This window comes from Raphanus sativus, chromosome 9 (genome assembly GCF_000801105.2).
Source record: "Raphanus sativus cultivar WK10039 chromosome 9, ASM80110v3, whole genome shotgun sequence".
Classification (NCBI taxonomy): Eukaryota; Viridiplantae; Streptophyta; class Magnoliopsida; order Brassicales; family Brassicaceae; genus Raphanus; species Raphanus sativus.
In genome coordinates this window covers 36,234,881-36,250,517 of record NC_079519.1, presented here as the reverse complement: position 1 = coordinate 36,250,517, position 15,637 = coordinate 36,234,881, and the positions used below count along the sequence as shown (strand labels likewise).

General features: G+C 35.1%; 5 protein-coding genes across 6 annotated transcripts; 3 read left to right on the top strand and 2 right to left on the bottom strand.

The window, feature by feature from the left end:
* Window positions 1-744: 744 nt before the first annotated feature.
* On the top strand, window positions 745-2,963 carry LOC108824032 (arginine-specific demethylase JMJ20). Of its 2 annotated transcripts, none has more exons than XM_018597361.2 (9): window positions 745-1,070; window positions 1,154-1,321; window positions 1,393-1,555; window positions 1,628-1,745; window positions 1,825-1,894; window positions 1,976-2,056; window positions 2,124-2,180; window positions 2,266-2,377; window positions 2,468-2,963. In XM_018597361.2, exons 1-9 carry the CDS (start codon window positions 861-863, stop codon window positions 2,881-2,883), a joined length of 1,395 nt encoding a protein of 464 aa, XP_018452863.1. In that variant the 5' UTR covers window positions 745-860; the 3' UTR covers window positions 2,884-2,963. The 2 variants fall into 2 exon arrangements, with proteins under 2 accessions (XP_018452863.1, XP_018452864.1); XM_018597362.2 differs by having other exon boundaries at window positions 930-1,070; window positions 1,161-1,321.
* Window positions 2,964-3,850: 887 nt separating this feature from the next.
* LOC108826631 (40S ribosomal protein S15-6) lies at window positions 3,851-4,512 on the top strand. Its single transcript, XM_018600016.2, has one exon. The coding sequence runs from the start codon at window positions 3,907-3,909 to the stop codon at window positions 4,390-4,392; it is 486 nt and encodes a 161-aa protein (XP_018455518.2). The 5' UTR covers window positions 3,851-3,906; the 3' UTR covers window positions 4,393-4,512.
* A 1,990-nt stretch (window positions 4,513-6,502) lies between these two features.
* On the bottom strand, window positions 6,503-6,848 carry LOC108825416 (uncharacterized). The gene is made up of 2 exons (XM_018598707.2): window positions 6,643-6,848; window positions 6,503-6,539 (listed from the first exon to the last, which is right to left on the bottom strand). The coding sequence occupies exons 1-2, from the start codon at window positions 6,846-6,848 to the stop codon at window positions 6,503-6,505; spliced, it is 243 nt and encodes an 80-aa protein (XP_018454209.2).
* A 4,044-nt stretch (window positions 6,849-10,892) lies between these two features.
* LOC108828370 (uncharacterized) lies at window positions 10,893-12,924 on the top strand. The gene is made up of 6 exons (XM_018602032.2): window positions 10,893-11,209; window positions 11,644-11,796; window positions 11,951-12,097; window positions 12,179-12,331; window positions 12,416-12,538; window positions 12,709-12,924. Exons 1-6 carry the CDS (start codon window positions 11,069-11,071, stop codon window positions 12,784-12,786), a joined length of 795 nt encoding a protein of 264 aa, XP_018457534.1. The 5' UTR covers window positions 10,893-11,068; the 3' UTR covers window positions 12,787-12,924.
* Window positions 12,887-15,072, bottom strand: LOC108828368 (uncharacterized). Its single transcript, XM_018602031.2, has 5 exons — window positions 14,836-15,072; window positions 14,564-14,633; window positions 14,339-14,475; window positions 13,573-14,034; window positions 12,887-13,487 (listed from the first exon to the last, which is right to left on the bottom strand). The coding sequence occupies exons 2-5, from the start codon at window positions 14,588-14,590 to the stop codon at window positions 13,073-13,075; spliced, it is 1,041 nt and encodes a 346-aa protein (XP_018457533.1). The 5' UTR covers window positions 14,591-14,633; window positions 14,836-15,072; the 3' UTR covers window positions 12,887-13,072.
* Window positions 15,073-15,637: the final 565 nt, after the last annotated feature.

The window sequence follows — 15,637 nt, the reverse complement described above, 5'->3', positions numbered from 1 at the left end:
AAATATTCTTGCCATCGTGTCATATAATAACAATAATCATGATTACCACAGCCGCATGCAGTGAACAAACACACAAAAGCATGATTGATTGATAGACATATGATCCATACGAGAATTTCAAGATTTGAAAGAGGTCCAGTTAGATTTTCTAAATGAATATTTGAAGTGACTTGGTTACATATTTGTTATAATAAAAAGAGAGTTTCCATAATAGTTTTAAACTAATGTGTCTTCAGGCAGAAAGAAGGGGTGATGATGATGGTTAATTAAAGGTCTGCTTTATCATTTTTTGACTAATATTTGACTATAATAAACAAAGAAAAGGCAAAATACAGTTCTCAAATTCTCAGTTGAGATGCATTAACGAATCCAACCGACACACTAACACTATTACTTTTTCCATTTGTATAATTCATGTTTAAATAACTGATTAGGACCAAACAATGCTCTACCAATCTTACCAAACAAAAGGATTGGGAAATGGAAATAATGAAATATTCATGAAAAACTTCACCTATCAATTTACAAATGGTTTAGTTTTCTTTTAATTATCAAAATTAATTAAACAATTAACTTTTCATTAATCAGAGTTTCCCCCCGCCATTTGAGTCAGCCACACACGACATTCCACATATTCGGACGTAATCTTGGAACGAGCCAAGAATGGGCCGACAAAATGGACTTATAATGGGCCGAGATTAAAACGCAGCGTTTTCAAAACTGAGTTAAAGACTCTCGTCGAACTAGAGTCTCTTCCGTCTTCACGAGCTTTCACCTTCCCTCCACTCCCCTGACACCCTCTCCGGCGACTTTGATCGGAAATTCTCATTACCTCTAAGAACCTCGAAAGCTCCCGCGAGATGGGGATAGAGATAGCAGGTCAAATCGAGAAAGTCAATGGTAAAGAGCTGAGCTACAACGACTTCGCAGAGAGGTACTTAGCCAAGAGCCATCCCGTGGTGATCTCCTATCTCACCGAAGATTGGCGAGCTAGAGAAGATTGGGTCACTGAGAATGGACTCCCTAGTCTCAATTTCTTCGCCACACACTTCGGAAAGTCCAGAGTTCAGGTAAAGTCTACACCTTTAGCTTACATATTCAAAACTGTATTGGAAAGGAAGCTTCTTGTTTCATTGGTTGTAGTGTTGGTTAGGTTGCAGATTGTGATAGGAGAGAATACACAGATCAGAAGAGATTAGAAATGTCTGTTTTGGAGTTTGTTGAGCAATGGGCTAATAAGGATTCTGTTAAGGACAATGGAGAAGATGATGATGATGATGGAGAGTCTGTGTTGTATCTGAAAGACTGGCACTTTGTCAAGGTGCATATCTGATGTTATTAACTCACACGACTTGCTGTGTCATTATGCTGCTGATTCTTGTTAAACCACAGGAGTATCCAGACTATACAGCCTACAAAACGCCACCATTGTTTTCTGATGATTGGCTTAATATGTATTTAGACCATTACCAAATGCATGAGGATAGAGAGAGTTTCCAGAAGTACGATCAAATAAGCTGCTCTGATTATCGGTTTGTTTATATGGGTGGGAAAGGTACGAAAACAAAGCTGTTGGTGTTAAGAGTTGTTTTGGCCTCTTGATAACTTGTGAACTCTTGTGCTGCAGGATCTTGGACACCTCTGCATGCTGACGTGTTTAGATCTTATAGTTGGTCAGCTAATGTTTGTGGTAGAAAAAGATGGCTTTTTCTACCTCCTTCTCAAAGTCATCTTGTTTATGACAGGCAAGCTTTTGTCTCCTATCATGTAGCCTGTTTCTTCACTCTTGTTTAGCCTTTATAGTTAGATGATTTTTTTTTTCAGGTACATGAAAAATTGCGTTTACAACATTTTTGAAGAGGTGAATGAAACTAAGTTCCCAGGTTTTAAGGAGGTAAAAATCATATATGAGATTATCAAACTGTAAGATATTATTTCGCTGTGTGTTTATTCGTTTTACATGGTTTACTTTCAGACCACCTGGCTTGAGTGCACTCAAGAACCTGGTGATATTATCTTTGTTCCCAGTGGATGGCATCATCAAGTCTACAACTTGGTATGTTTCTCTCTTCTCCTCTCTCTTCTATACAGCAACCCTGTTTTATTACATGATCTCATTACAGGAAGATACAATATCTATAAACCACAATTGGCTCAACGCATACAACCTATCCTGCGTGGTAAGGATATATCTAGTTCTATATAAGGAAAAACGCAACCAAACTAAAAGATTAAGTACTACTCATTGTCTGCTTTGAGTTTCAGTGGGAGCTACTGTGGAAGGACTACAAGGACACTGAGGAGTCAATAGAAGACATAAGACACATCTCTGATGATTTTGAAGCTCTCTGCCAGCGTAATCTTGCTGCCAACACAGGTACAATCATTACCTATCTCTATCTTATCTCCTGTCCTAGTTTGAGTGTAGCTCTTCCTGGTTAAACCCTTCTCTTCTCTCCTCATACAGGAATGAATTTGAATGACTTCTTCATCTTTATGTCACGGTTTGCTTTGGGCAACTTGGTTCTACAAGAAGCTCTGAATCCATGTTCATCAGCAATGGCTCAGAATCTGGCATTGAATCTCTCGACTATCAAGATAATGATGGTGAAGATGATCTCTGCAGGCGGAGTGACTGCCAAGGATGTGTATCTGGACTTGAGAGAAACACTGGAGGATCCACAGTTTCTAAGATTCTGCAGAGACATGGGAAGAACGTATACAATGATTCACAAGGAAGAAGACAGCAAAGTGCTCTTTCCAGAAGAGTTCTTACATAAGATTATGGGTTTTGCAGATCAAAAGATGCAAATATGTTCTCCAAATGATCTTGTTGAAATGATAGACCGTTATAGTACTTGTTCATCCAATCCAGTAGCATGAATATGTTTGTTTTCATTGATCTTATTGTATTTTCATTACATATATATTTATGAAGAAAAGGATTATATGTTTATAAACTATTTCTTGGGGGATATCTTTTTGAAAATACATCCGACTACGTTTTCTCTAACCTATTAACTTGCTGGTAGAAATATCTTTCAAATAAATTAGTTTTCTTTTATCAGAGAAGCCCCACCCAACCACTACAAGCAGAAGGTTATTGAATGAAATAAATGATACAATACGAATACGAATTACAATAGATACAGTAGGATCTTTGCCTATAAATAAATGTTGCCTCTTATATACATAATCACATAAAAAATATCATCATCACCAAATTCCACATCTTTATAGTTTCTTTGGCATATATGTATAAAGAACGAAAGATGTTAAAATGATTAAAAATTTATGTTATATATGTATGAAAATCTATTTTTTCGTGCATTCCTCGCAGTATAGTAGATGAATTGCATTCCTCATAATATTGGGCCAAAGCGTATACTAGTGAGCCTATACATTCAGCCCAAATTTTGGTGGATATAGAAACCAGAATAATCTAATCCAAATATTATTACTTGTCTAATAGAGCTTTTCAAATTGAACTATTTCATTTTGAATATTTATCATAAAAATCGACAAGTATCTTAAAATTAATATGGTAGGAAATCTTCATGAAATTGAATTTTGTGATTTTTCCTTAATACAATTCTAGACTTTTTACTAAATATGATATGTTAGCACTAAATATTAAGATCTTGACATTTCCACAGTAAGTAGCTATGATTACTAGATTATGACTGTATATTGATTAATTGATAATATCTTAAAATAGCATAAAACTCGGTCAATATCTGATAGTATGGTTAGTTTCCGATATTACCGTCTATCACAAAGATTTTCTATATTTCCGAACATTTTCTAATATAAATAGTAGTGAATAGAACTCGAAAACATTGTCACTTCACAATTCCCTCATGGCATATTCTATCATCTCACAGAAAAATTCAAACTCAAACAACAATGGCGACGAGCAACGAACCAGAGTTTGCAACGGCGGTGGCGGTTGCGACAAAGCAAAGAACGTTCAAGAAGTTCTCATTCAGAGGATTCAACGTCGAAGCTCTTCTCAAAATGTCCACATATGATCTCTCTAAGCTTTTCAAGGCTCGTGTTCGAAGGAGATTCTACAGAGGGCTAAAGAAGAAGCCTCTGATTCTGATCAAGAAGCTACGCAAGGCGAAGAAAGAAGCAAAAGATGGGGACAAGAAGAAGCCTGAAGTGGTGAAAACGCATCTGAGGAACATGATCATTGTCCCTGAGATGATTGGAAGTGTTGTCGGAGTGCATAACGGTATGAAGTTTAACGAGGTCGTGATTAAACCTGAGATGATTGGTCACTATCTTGCGGAGTTTTCGATGACTTGCAAGAAAGTTGATCACTATAGACCACGTATATGTGGTTGTGGTTGTTACCGTAATTCCACCAGGTTTATTCCTCTGAGGTGATTTAAGGAAAAGTTCTTTTATTTTCTGTTATATTATGCTCAATTTATTTTCTTGTTATGTTTTGTGTTTTCTCTTCTTTAGAATGTTCTTTCACCTCTAATAAAATTTGAAACTGCAACATAAAGTTATGTTGTAGCAGATTTCAAAACGTACTATGAATCTAACTTTTGTTACAAGAGCATGCTCATTCCTAACAACCCCACATGAAATATCTCAACCCTTTAATATCGATATCTAATAATCTAATCAATTTGTTTAGTTAGATTTTTACTTTTACAAAAATAATTAAACCAATCAAAAGTGGACTAGTGATATATGAGAAATAATTAAACCCTAATTCATTCACTATCCTAATTTTCTCATTTTCTATTTTATCTCACTGATGATATATTATTTCAGAAACTCCTATAGAATTGTTCTAGAGGTCTCATTCTCATTCTAATTTCATTCACCATCATGAACTATCTTCTTCCTCTCATTTCTTCCACCTCTATAGTCTTCATCCTGCATTTTAGATCACCACAGAACAATGTTCATTTCACTGCGAGTGCATACATGCATATATACAGAGATGAAGAGGTATTTACTGCGAGTGAAGGATACTTGTAGATTTTTGTTCGCAGTCGGCAATACATATTTTGAAGCACTCGGTTTCGAACTCAATATCGTGGCAGAGAATTACCACTTAAATGTACATAAGTGATTGATTGCTTCTCCTGTGGCCGCCATCACTACCAAAAGGAACACCATCATCGCCACACTCCATTTGTCTTTAATTTGATTTTTTGTATGTATGTATAAATTTATGAAACTCTCTCTCTATATATATAAGTAAAAATACCACCTCTTTATGTTGTTTCTGTTAACTGGGATGTAATTACTATGATCTCTATATTTGCCAGGATATCTTAATTGTGGTGTTGAAAATTGACTTAGAACTCTAGAAAATGTATCTGGACTTGACATAAATTGCATGTAATAACAGTTTCTATCCAATCATCTTTTGAAATGGGTATATTCCTTCTTTTTTTTTTGAACAGTCAGGTATATTCTTTGATTTATTCTCTTCATTTTGACCAAACTATGGTACCAAATAAATTCATTTAATTTTCGATGGTTCTGGTTTTTAATTTTCTTTAAAACGTTACAATTTTTAAAAATATTTCAAGTATATTTTATTTAAGTTTTTGAATTATGTACATTTTTTACATACACAATTTCACAACTCTGTTTTATTTTAAACTAATAATTTAACAACTTTTTATATAATTGAACATTTTACACGAATATAAAATTTAATTGCAATTCAGCTATCAGTAAAAAAAATGAACAAAAGTCACTTCTTTCGCATATCAACATAGAGTGTTCACCAAAAAAAACATGTTGTAATATTGTTCATCTGATTTTTGGATAGAAGTCCCAATCTAGTTATACGTTGGTTTACTTCGGTCAACTACTTGCTTCTCATCAATCTGATTCCAGATATGTTTAAAACTGTTCGAATTCTATCGAACCATAATGAAACCCTGTATTCTTTTTATTCTTTTTCATGGAAGCGGGAAGCCTAAACCTTTTCTAGTATTTTGTTAATTTACGGTATTGTAAAATTACAGAAGAGGATATGGATAGTGAAATGATCATATCTTTTTATCACTTTGCTTTCATCTAGTTATTCTGGTCCCATCTACACATAAAACCTTTTATGAAATAGTTCAAACACGACTTACAAAATCTTATCTAGAATATAGCAAACTAGTGATCCGAAAAATAAAAGATGGATAGAGATTATCAACTTTTAACAAAATGTATATAGAATAAAAGTTAACTAGAATTAGTTACAACTGAAACAAAGGTATGATCATTTCATGTGTAACCTTTGATAGTTTGTTTGATCATAGCATGCATGCCTAACGACAGAATCAAATTAAATGCAATGGTTCAGAAGACCATGCACTCTTTTCGACAAATAATTAGTTTTTGTATACCAATAGATCCATTGTATATGTTCTCCCTTGTTAAATCTTATCATATTATTTATTATTGCATATTTTCGTTTACATGTAGACAGAAAAGATTAGAAAACATCATGCATGACATTCTGACAGTATCTTCATCCTCTCATTTCTTCCATCTCTCCAGTCTTCATCCTGCATATTTGATCACCATAGAAACAATGTCACCTTCACTATAACATACACACACTGTAGTACATGCATGCATAAATAAATAGATAGAGAGAGGCATCTTTACGAGTATGGTTTAGTTGAGTGAAAGGTACTTGTAGGTTTATGTGTGCAGTCTGCCATGCATTTTCTGAAGCACTCAGTTTTGAACTCCGGATCGCGGCAGGTAATTTCACATTTAAATGTACATGCATGATCGATTGCTTCTCCTGTAGTGGCTGCCATCACCACCAAAACGAACACCATCATCGCCACACTCATTTTTTTCTCCATTTGTCTTCTCAATTTGAATTTTTGTGTTTATGGGAATCTCTCTTTCTCTCTATATATATAAATATAAAATGACTACCTCTTTGTCTTGTTTTTGTTAAACTACATGTAAGCGACTCTGAGCATTTTATATACCAAGCCTATCATTAATATGTGAAGTGCAACACACGACACGACGTTAATGAAACGTTTTCTTTCCGTTCGCGTTCGACATTTGCACCTTAAAATTAACAAAGTAACCAATTAACTTTTCCTCTCTTTATTTTTTCTTTTTTGAAATGTTATTCATTTGAAATACAAATACGCATGTAACCCACTCAAACACAAATAAAGAATCCATTCAACAAAGTTGCTATACATAACACTTGTTTTGTAGATCGATAAAGGCAGATTTGTTCATTAAAAGACCTTGTTGATGCTTTTTCCGTTACTTCTGGATAAGAGTACCGATCCAATGGAACAGTCATGGACACTTACATTGATCTATTCCATTACTAGAACAAGAATTATTCAAAATCATCCAATTAACAGTTTAATTATAAGACAACAAAGAAAACAAAACATTTTAGAAGACATACAACCTGTACTCAAAAGTTCTCAAAGGTATATTAGTATGTTTTAAGGAACTCTCTCTGTTTATCTTTGGGTCACCCTTTCTCATTCCAATGCTTTATATTATTATTTTTTATGTTTTCTAAAAATATGTCAGATATCACATTAAATACCACCGTTGGAGGTGTGGCTTTAACTTCACCAAAATCGCATTGGCTACAGCCTAATCATCCAACGGCCACAAAGAGAACACCCACTATTGGGAAGAGACTAACAACTTTGGTTTGTTGTTGACTCTAGATGGAGAATATGGTTCATTTTCTTGCTGAGCTGTGGTGGATGATACACTTTCACACCGGTTGCTATAGAGGTCCCATCTAGTTATACGCTGGTTTACTTCGGTTAACCACTTGGTTCTCATAAATTTGATTCCCAACTATGTATAAAAATTGGTTGAATTCGATCAAACCTTAATGAATTTCCCGTGTTTCCATTTGTTATTTTCATAGAAGGCTAAACCGTTTTTTCTCTGATGAATAAATGAAAATACTACTCTGTTAATTTACGTTCTTCTAAAGTTACATACAGTATATGGATGCGAAATGATCATATCTTTTTATTGTGTTGCTTTCATCTAGTTACTCTCTGATCCCATCTACACATAAAACCATTAATGAAATAGCTCAAACACGACTTACAAAATATAGCATGCTTTCATCTAGTTGCTACGATCCCATCTACATGCTAAACCGTTTATGAAGTACTACAAAATATATCTAGAATACAGCAAACCAGTGATAAAAAACACACTAAAAGATGGTATAGATTTATCAACTCTCAGCAATACAAAAATGTATACAGAATAAAGAAAAGTGACTGTATATTATTAAATCAGAAACAAATATATGATCATTTAATGTGTAACTTTTGATCATGTCATGCATAACCAATCAAATTAAATTCAATGATTCAGATGACCATGCACTATTCGAACAGATAATTAGTGTTTGCATATAAATCGATGAATTGTGTGTGTTTTCCTAAATACCTTGTTAAATATTTTGTTATTATTTATCTAATTATTATTGTATATTTTCGTTACATGTAGACAGAAAAGAAAAGGAGAAAAACCATCATGAGAAATTTTAGAACTATTTTTATCCTCTAGTTTCTTCCATCTCCCCAGTCTTCATCCTGCATTTTTTATCACCATAGAAACAATGTCAACTTCACTATGACACACACACACACACACACACACACACACATCACATGCATGCATGCATATATATATATATATATATATATACACAGAGAGAGAGGGAGAGAGATCTTACGAGTATGGTTTAGTTGAGTGGAAGGTGTTTGTAGGTGGATGTTCGCAGTCGGCCATACATAGTCTGAAGCATTCGGTTTTGAACTCTGGATCGCGGCAGGTAATCTCACATTTAAATGTACACAAATGATTTATTGCTTCTCCTCCAACGGCAGCCATCACCACCAAAACGAACACCATCATCGCGACATTCTTTTTGTTCTCCATTTGTCTTCTTAGTTTGAATTTTTTGTTATGTATATGAAAGGGAAGCTCTCTCTATATATAAAGATGAAATGACCACCTCTCTTTGTCTTCTTTCTATTGAACTTCATGTAAGCAATGTGATCTTTTTATATGCCAACCTATCATTAATACGTGAAGTGTTGAAATTTGACTTTGGACTAGAAAATTTGTGTCCTAAATTACCTCTACCCAAAAAGGCAGCTTTTGTTCTAGAATATTATGAAATGGGTATCTATCAGGTATATTCTCTATATTATTCTATTCACTATTGACCAAACTATGGTCATTGACCGAAGAATTCATTCAGTTTTTTATTTGTGATTTTGTTTTTGTACTTCTTTAAATGGTTTCGGTTTAAAAGAATACTAGATCTTGATCCGCGCTTTGGAAGCGCGGAATATTTTACGATGGAAAATTTCACTAATAACTTAAAAAATATTTTGGTAACTTTTAAAGATTGTGTATTTAAAATATTTTTGTATTTAAATCAGTATTTTTAAATTCAACCCGATTGTGATTATACCGGTTAATCCGAAGATCTAATAATTCAATTTATGTTTTTAAAATATTCATATTAAAAAATCACTAAAACCCGAGACTAACCGATTGAACTAATGGATGAACGATATGTAATCTAATTTGATTTAAATTGTAATAGTTTCATAATTTGTAATCTTATAATCCAAATTTTAAAGTTTATTATTTTGCAATTTATGAAATTATGACGTTTCTACAAAATTTTAAAGAAAAAATGATGGATATAAAATAACTAAGATTAATTATTGTATTGTTTGGAAACATTGATAGTAGTATATAAAATATATTGTTTGGAAACATTTATAGTAGTATAAAGAAATAAGTATATTGTTTGGAAACATGAATAATAGTATAAAGAAAGGAACATTAGTGATTTAATGTAGGTTTAACTATAAAGTATAAAGGTGTATTTAATTTAAAAACTTACAAAATAAATGTTAAGTCCAATAGAATGTTTCTGTTTTAATAAGATAGATTCCAAGTATATTTAAAAAAAATTGTTGGTTAAATACAAAACTATTTTACATATATAATTTCACTTCTTTATTTTATTTTTTAGTAATAATTCAACCGTTTTTTTTATTTAATTTACATTTAAAATGAATATAAAATTTTATTGCAAGATGTAACCAGTTCTTTTGATATAACCATTTTCACATGCACGAGGACTGTTATAGATTTATGTTAAGAACATGAAAGGAAACATTCCAGCATATGACAACTTCAGAAATTATATCTAGCCTCTCATTTCGTCCATCCATCCATCTAGTCTTCATTCATCCTGCATTATTTATCACCATAGAACCCATGTCAAGCACTATACAGACAAACATACACATGAAGATGAGTGAAAGGTGGCTGATGCCTAGCTATGCAACGTTTAAAGCAAGATGAACCAATTTGTAGTTTGCAGTAGAGTTCATGGCTAATTACTTACTTGAGTGAATATAAAAGTAACACAGTATACTCTAGAGTTCTGTCTAATCAAGTCAGGCATTGAACCGGTTCCAAACTACTAACCGGATACAAATAACTCTAAATCGGATACAAATAACTCTAAATCCGTAAATCGGATACAAATCCAGACAGAGACACGTATCCATGTATATAAATAAGAAAGTGTGTGCCTATAAGAAGGTAGAAACCAAACCATATCGCTCTCCTCTGCTGCTGTATCTATAAACCAGTTCCAAAGCACTCTAAACCGGATCCAAATCACTCTAAACCGGACACAGATCACGCTAAACAGTAAACCGGATCCAAATCACTCTAAACCGAATTCAAATCACTCTAAACCGGACACAACCCACTCTAAACCGGATACAAATCCAGACAAAGACCCGTTACCCGTATCCATGTGTATAAAAAGAAGCAAAGTGTGTGTCTATAAAAAGGCAGAAGGCAGACCATATGGCTGTCCTCTGCTGCTGTATCTATAAACCAGATGATTCCAGATTCCTAATTGACAATTCACCACCCACCATTGTTCCTTGTAACCTCCCATCTGAGAATCTAACACTAAGAAGAGTAAAGTTTCAAACTTTTTGCTTCTGGGGTTACTGTTTTCACCAAAATGTCGATCCGTTTGAGCTCAACCCTCTTCGCTGCTTCAATCAGTTTCAAAAACTCGAAGAGCTTTCACAGTGATCGATCTCGGAACTGCAGATTCTCCGTCAGAAGTTGCGTGTCGTCAGATTCTCAAAATGCCAACAAGGTTAGTGCGAGAAAAGAGTGAGAGAGAATCATGGAAACTGTATGAATGTTTACCAAGACGTTACCTTGTTTTGTTACGCAATAGGTTTCTTGTTCCTTGTCTTAATGTTCTTTTGCTGCAGTTGTCTGATAATATCCGAAGCAAGAAGTTATCCTCTGTTGTCTTGCCTCTGTTCTTGGCATATCCTCTGTTTTCTTGTCTCTGTTCTTGGCATTAGAAGCTCTGTCTGAGGAAGAAAAAAGAACAAAAATTTTGTTTGTCTTGTCTGAGAATTGGGTTCTTGAGTTCCAACTATTCAGTAAAGATTGAACTTTTGGAAAACTCAGCAATTTTCAAGTTTACTTGAGAAGCAATTTGATGGAAGATAGAATGTTACATGAACTTATGAGGAGAGATTGTTTATGTAATGAAAAGTTTGCAACTTTGTGGTGTAGCTAGTTTTGGAAGTGAAAGAACGGCTTGCAAAAGATTGTACTAGCCTCCCTATCGGCAAAAACGGACGAGACGATGAGGAAATGATCCTCTGGTTTCTGAAAGACCGGAGATTCTCTGTTGATGAAGCCATTGGAAAGCTTACTAGAGCTATTGTATCCTCTTCCTTGTCTTACTTTACCATTCATTAATCTAGATGATGGTGTTTCTCATAGTTGATAGAAAATTACTTTTGTGCAAGAAGCTATATAAACACATCATGGTTTTGCTTGTGTTTTGTTGGTTGAATCCTTAACTAAAGCTTTTCAGAAATGGCGTCATGAGTTCAAGGTAAACGAACTATCTGAAGATTCTGTCAAAGCCGCTGCTGAGACAGGAAAAGCCTATGTCCATGGCTATCTAGATGTAAAAGGTCGACCAGTAGTTATTGTAGCTCCTGCAAAACACATCCCAGGGGCAAGTTAGACACTACTATATCTCAAGTTTCTTGCAATGATGTTTGAGGATTTTTTTATCTATCATGTTTTTTCTTTGCAGCTGCTTGATCCAATAGAAGATGAAAAGCTTTGTGTGTTCTTACTTGAAAAGGCTTTGAGTAAACTACCAGCAGGACAACACAAGATACTTGGGATATTTGACCTCCGTGGATTTGGTTCTCAGAACGCAGACCTTAAGTTCTTGACCTTCCTGGTATATATATATATATATATATGTATCTTCTTACAGGTTCAATGGTTTGGTAGTCTTCGATCTTATTGTCTGTCTGTTTTGCAGTTTGATGTGTTTTACTATTACTATCCAAGCCGTTTGGATGAAGTTCTTTTTGTAGATGCTCCATTCATTTTCCAGCCTATTTGGCAGTTCACCAAACCGCTGGTTAAGTCATATGCCTCTCTGGTAAGCTCCACACCAAATGACTCGAGTAGTATTCATGCACCATTGTTAGTTACTGTTGTTGTAAGATTACTGGTTTGCTTGTGCAATTGGTTACTTACTGAACCGGTATGCACAAGTCAGAGCATGAGATGATTCAGTACTTTTAACTGGTTGTTGTTTTTATTTTGAAGGTCAAGTTTTGTTCGGTAGAGACTGTGAGAAAGGAGTACTTCACTGAGGAAACAATACCATCAAACTTCAGAAGCTAAAGGAGATTTTTAAAACACTATTATCTTCTGTTGTTGTATCTCCAAACATGCCTATGTAATTGTGTATAGATTTATAAAACTATGGATTAAAGTGAAACAATAAAACAGTAAAAGAACTCATTGTAAAACCTCAAAAAAGGTATCAGTATACATGTAGACAACATCAGAGACATGAAAGGCCTTTCTAAGATTTTAAGAATCAAAAAAGGTAAAAACAAAGTCAACATGAAAAAGTACAAATCACAGAGCATCCCTGAGGGGGGGCTTTTCATATTGAAGAGCTTCTTCAAATCAGGTTAGCCCTCTTTAGGAATCTGATAGTTCTGCAGTAATAAGGCCATATAGACTCAACAAGATCCAAGTACCTCTCAACCATCCACACTTGGAGCTGTTTCAGTTTGGTGCGTGTGAGCTCTTTGTAGTCAGCGTTCTTGATGGCAACAACTGGTCGAGTCACAAAACCTCTCACGTCGTCTCTGAGCTTGCCGTGGACGATGTAATGGTATGCTATAAGGTAATAAGATGGCAGGTTTCTTATCACCTTGGCGCTTTGCTTGAAGCAGAAGGCGTAAAGGGTGCATAGTCCTTGGAACATTTTGACATAAAGGGCCACGATCAAGGGACCAGCTATCCATAAAGGAGATAACTCCTTTGTAACTTCAGCTCCATAGATTGCGTTAACAGCTAGAAAAGCTGGAACACTGCACAATGGTCACGGTAAAAGTATAATCAAATAATCAATACACACATAACAAAAGAAGATGATGCATTGATGCTCATACTTACAATAGCAGTAAAGGAATCTTGATAGATACGTCTAGACTCCAAAACAAGGTCCAAAATGTACTTTTCGCACTCTGAAGGCTTTCTGTTTTCTTGATCTCAGTTTCAGTTTCTGGCTTTGTCGTCTGTGGAGCCTCTTCTCCTCCCAAAGCCTCGTCAACCACCTGAACAGGTGATTGTGTGCGCAGCAGTGTTAACCATTTCTTGAATAGCTTCTGAATGGCAGGCTGTCCTGTGACTGAGTCATCTGCTTCCGAGGTATACGAAATCGATGTGTTCTGTGCCTTTGGAGAGCTGTTCACATTGTTTTCGTCATCATCTGAACGGTAAGATAGTTTCACCGAGTTATTAGTAATTCTCTTCCCACCCTCACTCCCTCCTGATTCACTGTTTTGGATTCCGCCTTTGAATGATGTAACCCTGAAAGATTTTGCTTTCAATCCACCACTGCAGGGAGACCCTAAACTGCAAAAACAGTTCCACAGAACTCATGAATCCAACAATCATCTACTGCAAAGAGAAACATAGTTTCCTAATGATTAAGGCCTATTGAAGAGTTCATCAGATCCCATGCAGTAAACCATGTCTCAGTATCTAATTAGGTCTCATCCCAGCGTCTAAAGAGACAGACACATGTGAAATCCAAGATTAAACTAAGTATCTACTGTCCTAGAGTAATGAGAGATTCATACTAAGAAATACCCTGTTGTGTAAATAATGCTCAGATTAGGGAAAGAAGCAGAGGCACTTGTGAAGTTGGATTTCTCACCTAAAACAACAACTTTGCTTCAATCGTAAATGCTTTTGTTTGCTCCTCCCAGCAAGACGTATTGTGGTAACAGGTCTCTTAATAACCAAGCCCTTGGTCCATGTTGGTGAACTCCAAGGAGACAAGACATGTGAACCCTACAGTAGATAATATCATTTGTTTTGTAGACATGACCAATAACGCAGACGCAATTTAAGAAAAAAAAAACACTAAACTTTATGATACCTGCAAGTTATTGGTTAGCAACACCATTGTCTCCAGCAGAGCAGTGAATCATTTACAAAAAGGTCACAATCTGTTCATCATTAACACACAAACCACTTTTAGTTTATTGCTCTCACACAAAGGCATAACATTCACATCCTCCTAGCTACCACGAGCCTTCTCCAGCAATTACCAATTCACCAACTCAGATAAAATCACACTAAAAATTATCAATCTAAATTATTCTTGGGGGGGGGGGCTTATTACAAGAAGTGCCCAGAAGAAGAACATACCTCAATCATGAGCTTGTTTTGTCTTTTGGGTTTGTCCGTACGTCCGTGAGAATATACAGAAGATGGGTAATACGAAGAAGCAAGGGGGAAGAGAAACCCAGGTGAAAAGTTTGAAGCTTTGAATCGAAAGATTGAAACTTTTTTTTTAACAGAGGGGAAGGGGGAAGGAGGGAGGAAGCGGATAGATAGAGAAGAAGAAGATGGGATTAGAAGAGAGATAGCGAGAGGAGATTGCAGGCGGTGGTTAAATGAATTTTCTTTTTTTAATACCAACACCTTCTAAGCGACGTCGTTTCTCTCAGGGAAACTTTGTTTTTTTCTTTTTGGGCTCCCACGTGAGGAAACGTATATAAATATATGTTTAATTGGGCCTTTGTAATGGATCCTTGTATCAACTTGGCCTAAACCTTACAAGACAGTTAGATTAGCTAAAAACATAGTGGGGGGTCTCGAGGCGGCCTTATTCAGACAAGTTGGTGCCAATTGTTTAATTCAACCAAACAGCTGCCCGAAACTAGTTTCCTTGAATTATATCATCTGCCCGCTGACCACAGAAAGATATATTTCTTTGTTTAGAAAATAATTTTTCTTTTTTTTTCTATTATTTCTTGTGAAGATTTATTTCCATTATATTTATATTTTTATATTTCCACCAACTAGTGGGCTATCTTCCTCCATTGACCTAATTTCGAAGCTTTATATATAAACCAAACCTCCTTTGCATATGCTCACATAACTTTTAGTAGCCTCCTTCGTGTATCCTCCTTTGCATATTCTCTCTTTCGTTTTTAGTCTTTTAGAT

Bases quoted from the DNA above. Each gene is read 5' to 3' on its own strand.
- LOC108828370 (XM_018602032.2), top strand. From the start codon at position 11,069: ATGTCGATCCGTTTGAGCTCAACCCTCTTCGCTGCTTCAATCAGTTTC. The intron at 11,797-11,950 runs GTATCCTCTTCC...AAAGCTTTTCAG, and splicing joins GAAAGCTTACTAGAGCTATT to AAATGGCGTCATGAGTTCAA. The intron at 12,539-12,708 runs GTAAGCTCCACA...TTTATTTTGAAG, and splicing joins TTAAGTCATATGCCTCTCTG to GTCAAGTTTTGTTCGGTAGA.
- LOC108826631 (XM_018600016.2), top strand. From the start codon at position 3,907: ATGGCGACGAGCAACGAACCAGAGTTTGCAACGGCGGTGGCGGTTGCG.
- LOC108825416 (XM_018598707.2), bottom strand. From the start codon at position 6,848: ATGGAGAAAAAAATGAGTGTGGCGATGATGGTGTTCGTTTTGGTGGTG. The intron at 6,540-6,642 runs GTAAAGATGCCT...TCAAATATGCAG, and splicing joins CACTCAACTAAACCATACTC to GATGAAGACTGGAGAGATGG.
- LOC108828368 (XM_018602031.2), bottom strand. From the start codon at position 14,590: ATGGTGTTGCTAACCAATAACTTGCAG. The intron at 14,035-14,338 runs GTGAGAAATCCA...CTGTTTTTGCAG, and splicing joins AAGCAAAGTTGTTGTTTTAG to TTTAGGGTCTCCCTGCAGTG. The intron at 13,488-13,572 runs GTAAGTATGAGC...ACCATTGTGCAG, and splicing joins AAGATTCCTTTACTGCTATT to TGTTCCAGCTTTTCTAGCTG.
- LOC108824032 (XM_018597361.2), top strand. From the start codon at position 861: ATGGGGATAGAGATAGCAGGTCAAATCGAGAAAGTCAATGGTAAAGAG. The intron at 1,895-1,975 runs GTAAAAATCATA...GTTTACTTTCAG, and splicing joins AGTTCCCAGGTTTTAAGGAG to ACCACCTGGCTTGAGTGCAC. The intron at 2,181-2,265 runs GTAAGGATATAT...TTTGAGTTTCAG, and splicing joins CATACAACCTATCCTGCGTG to TGGGAGCTACTGTGGAAGGA.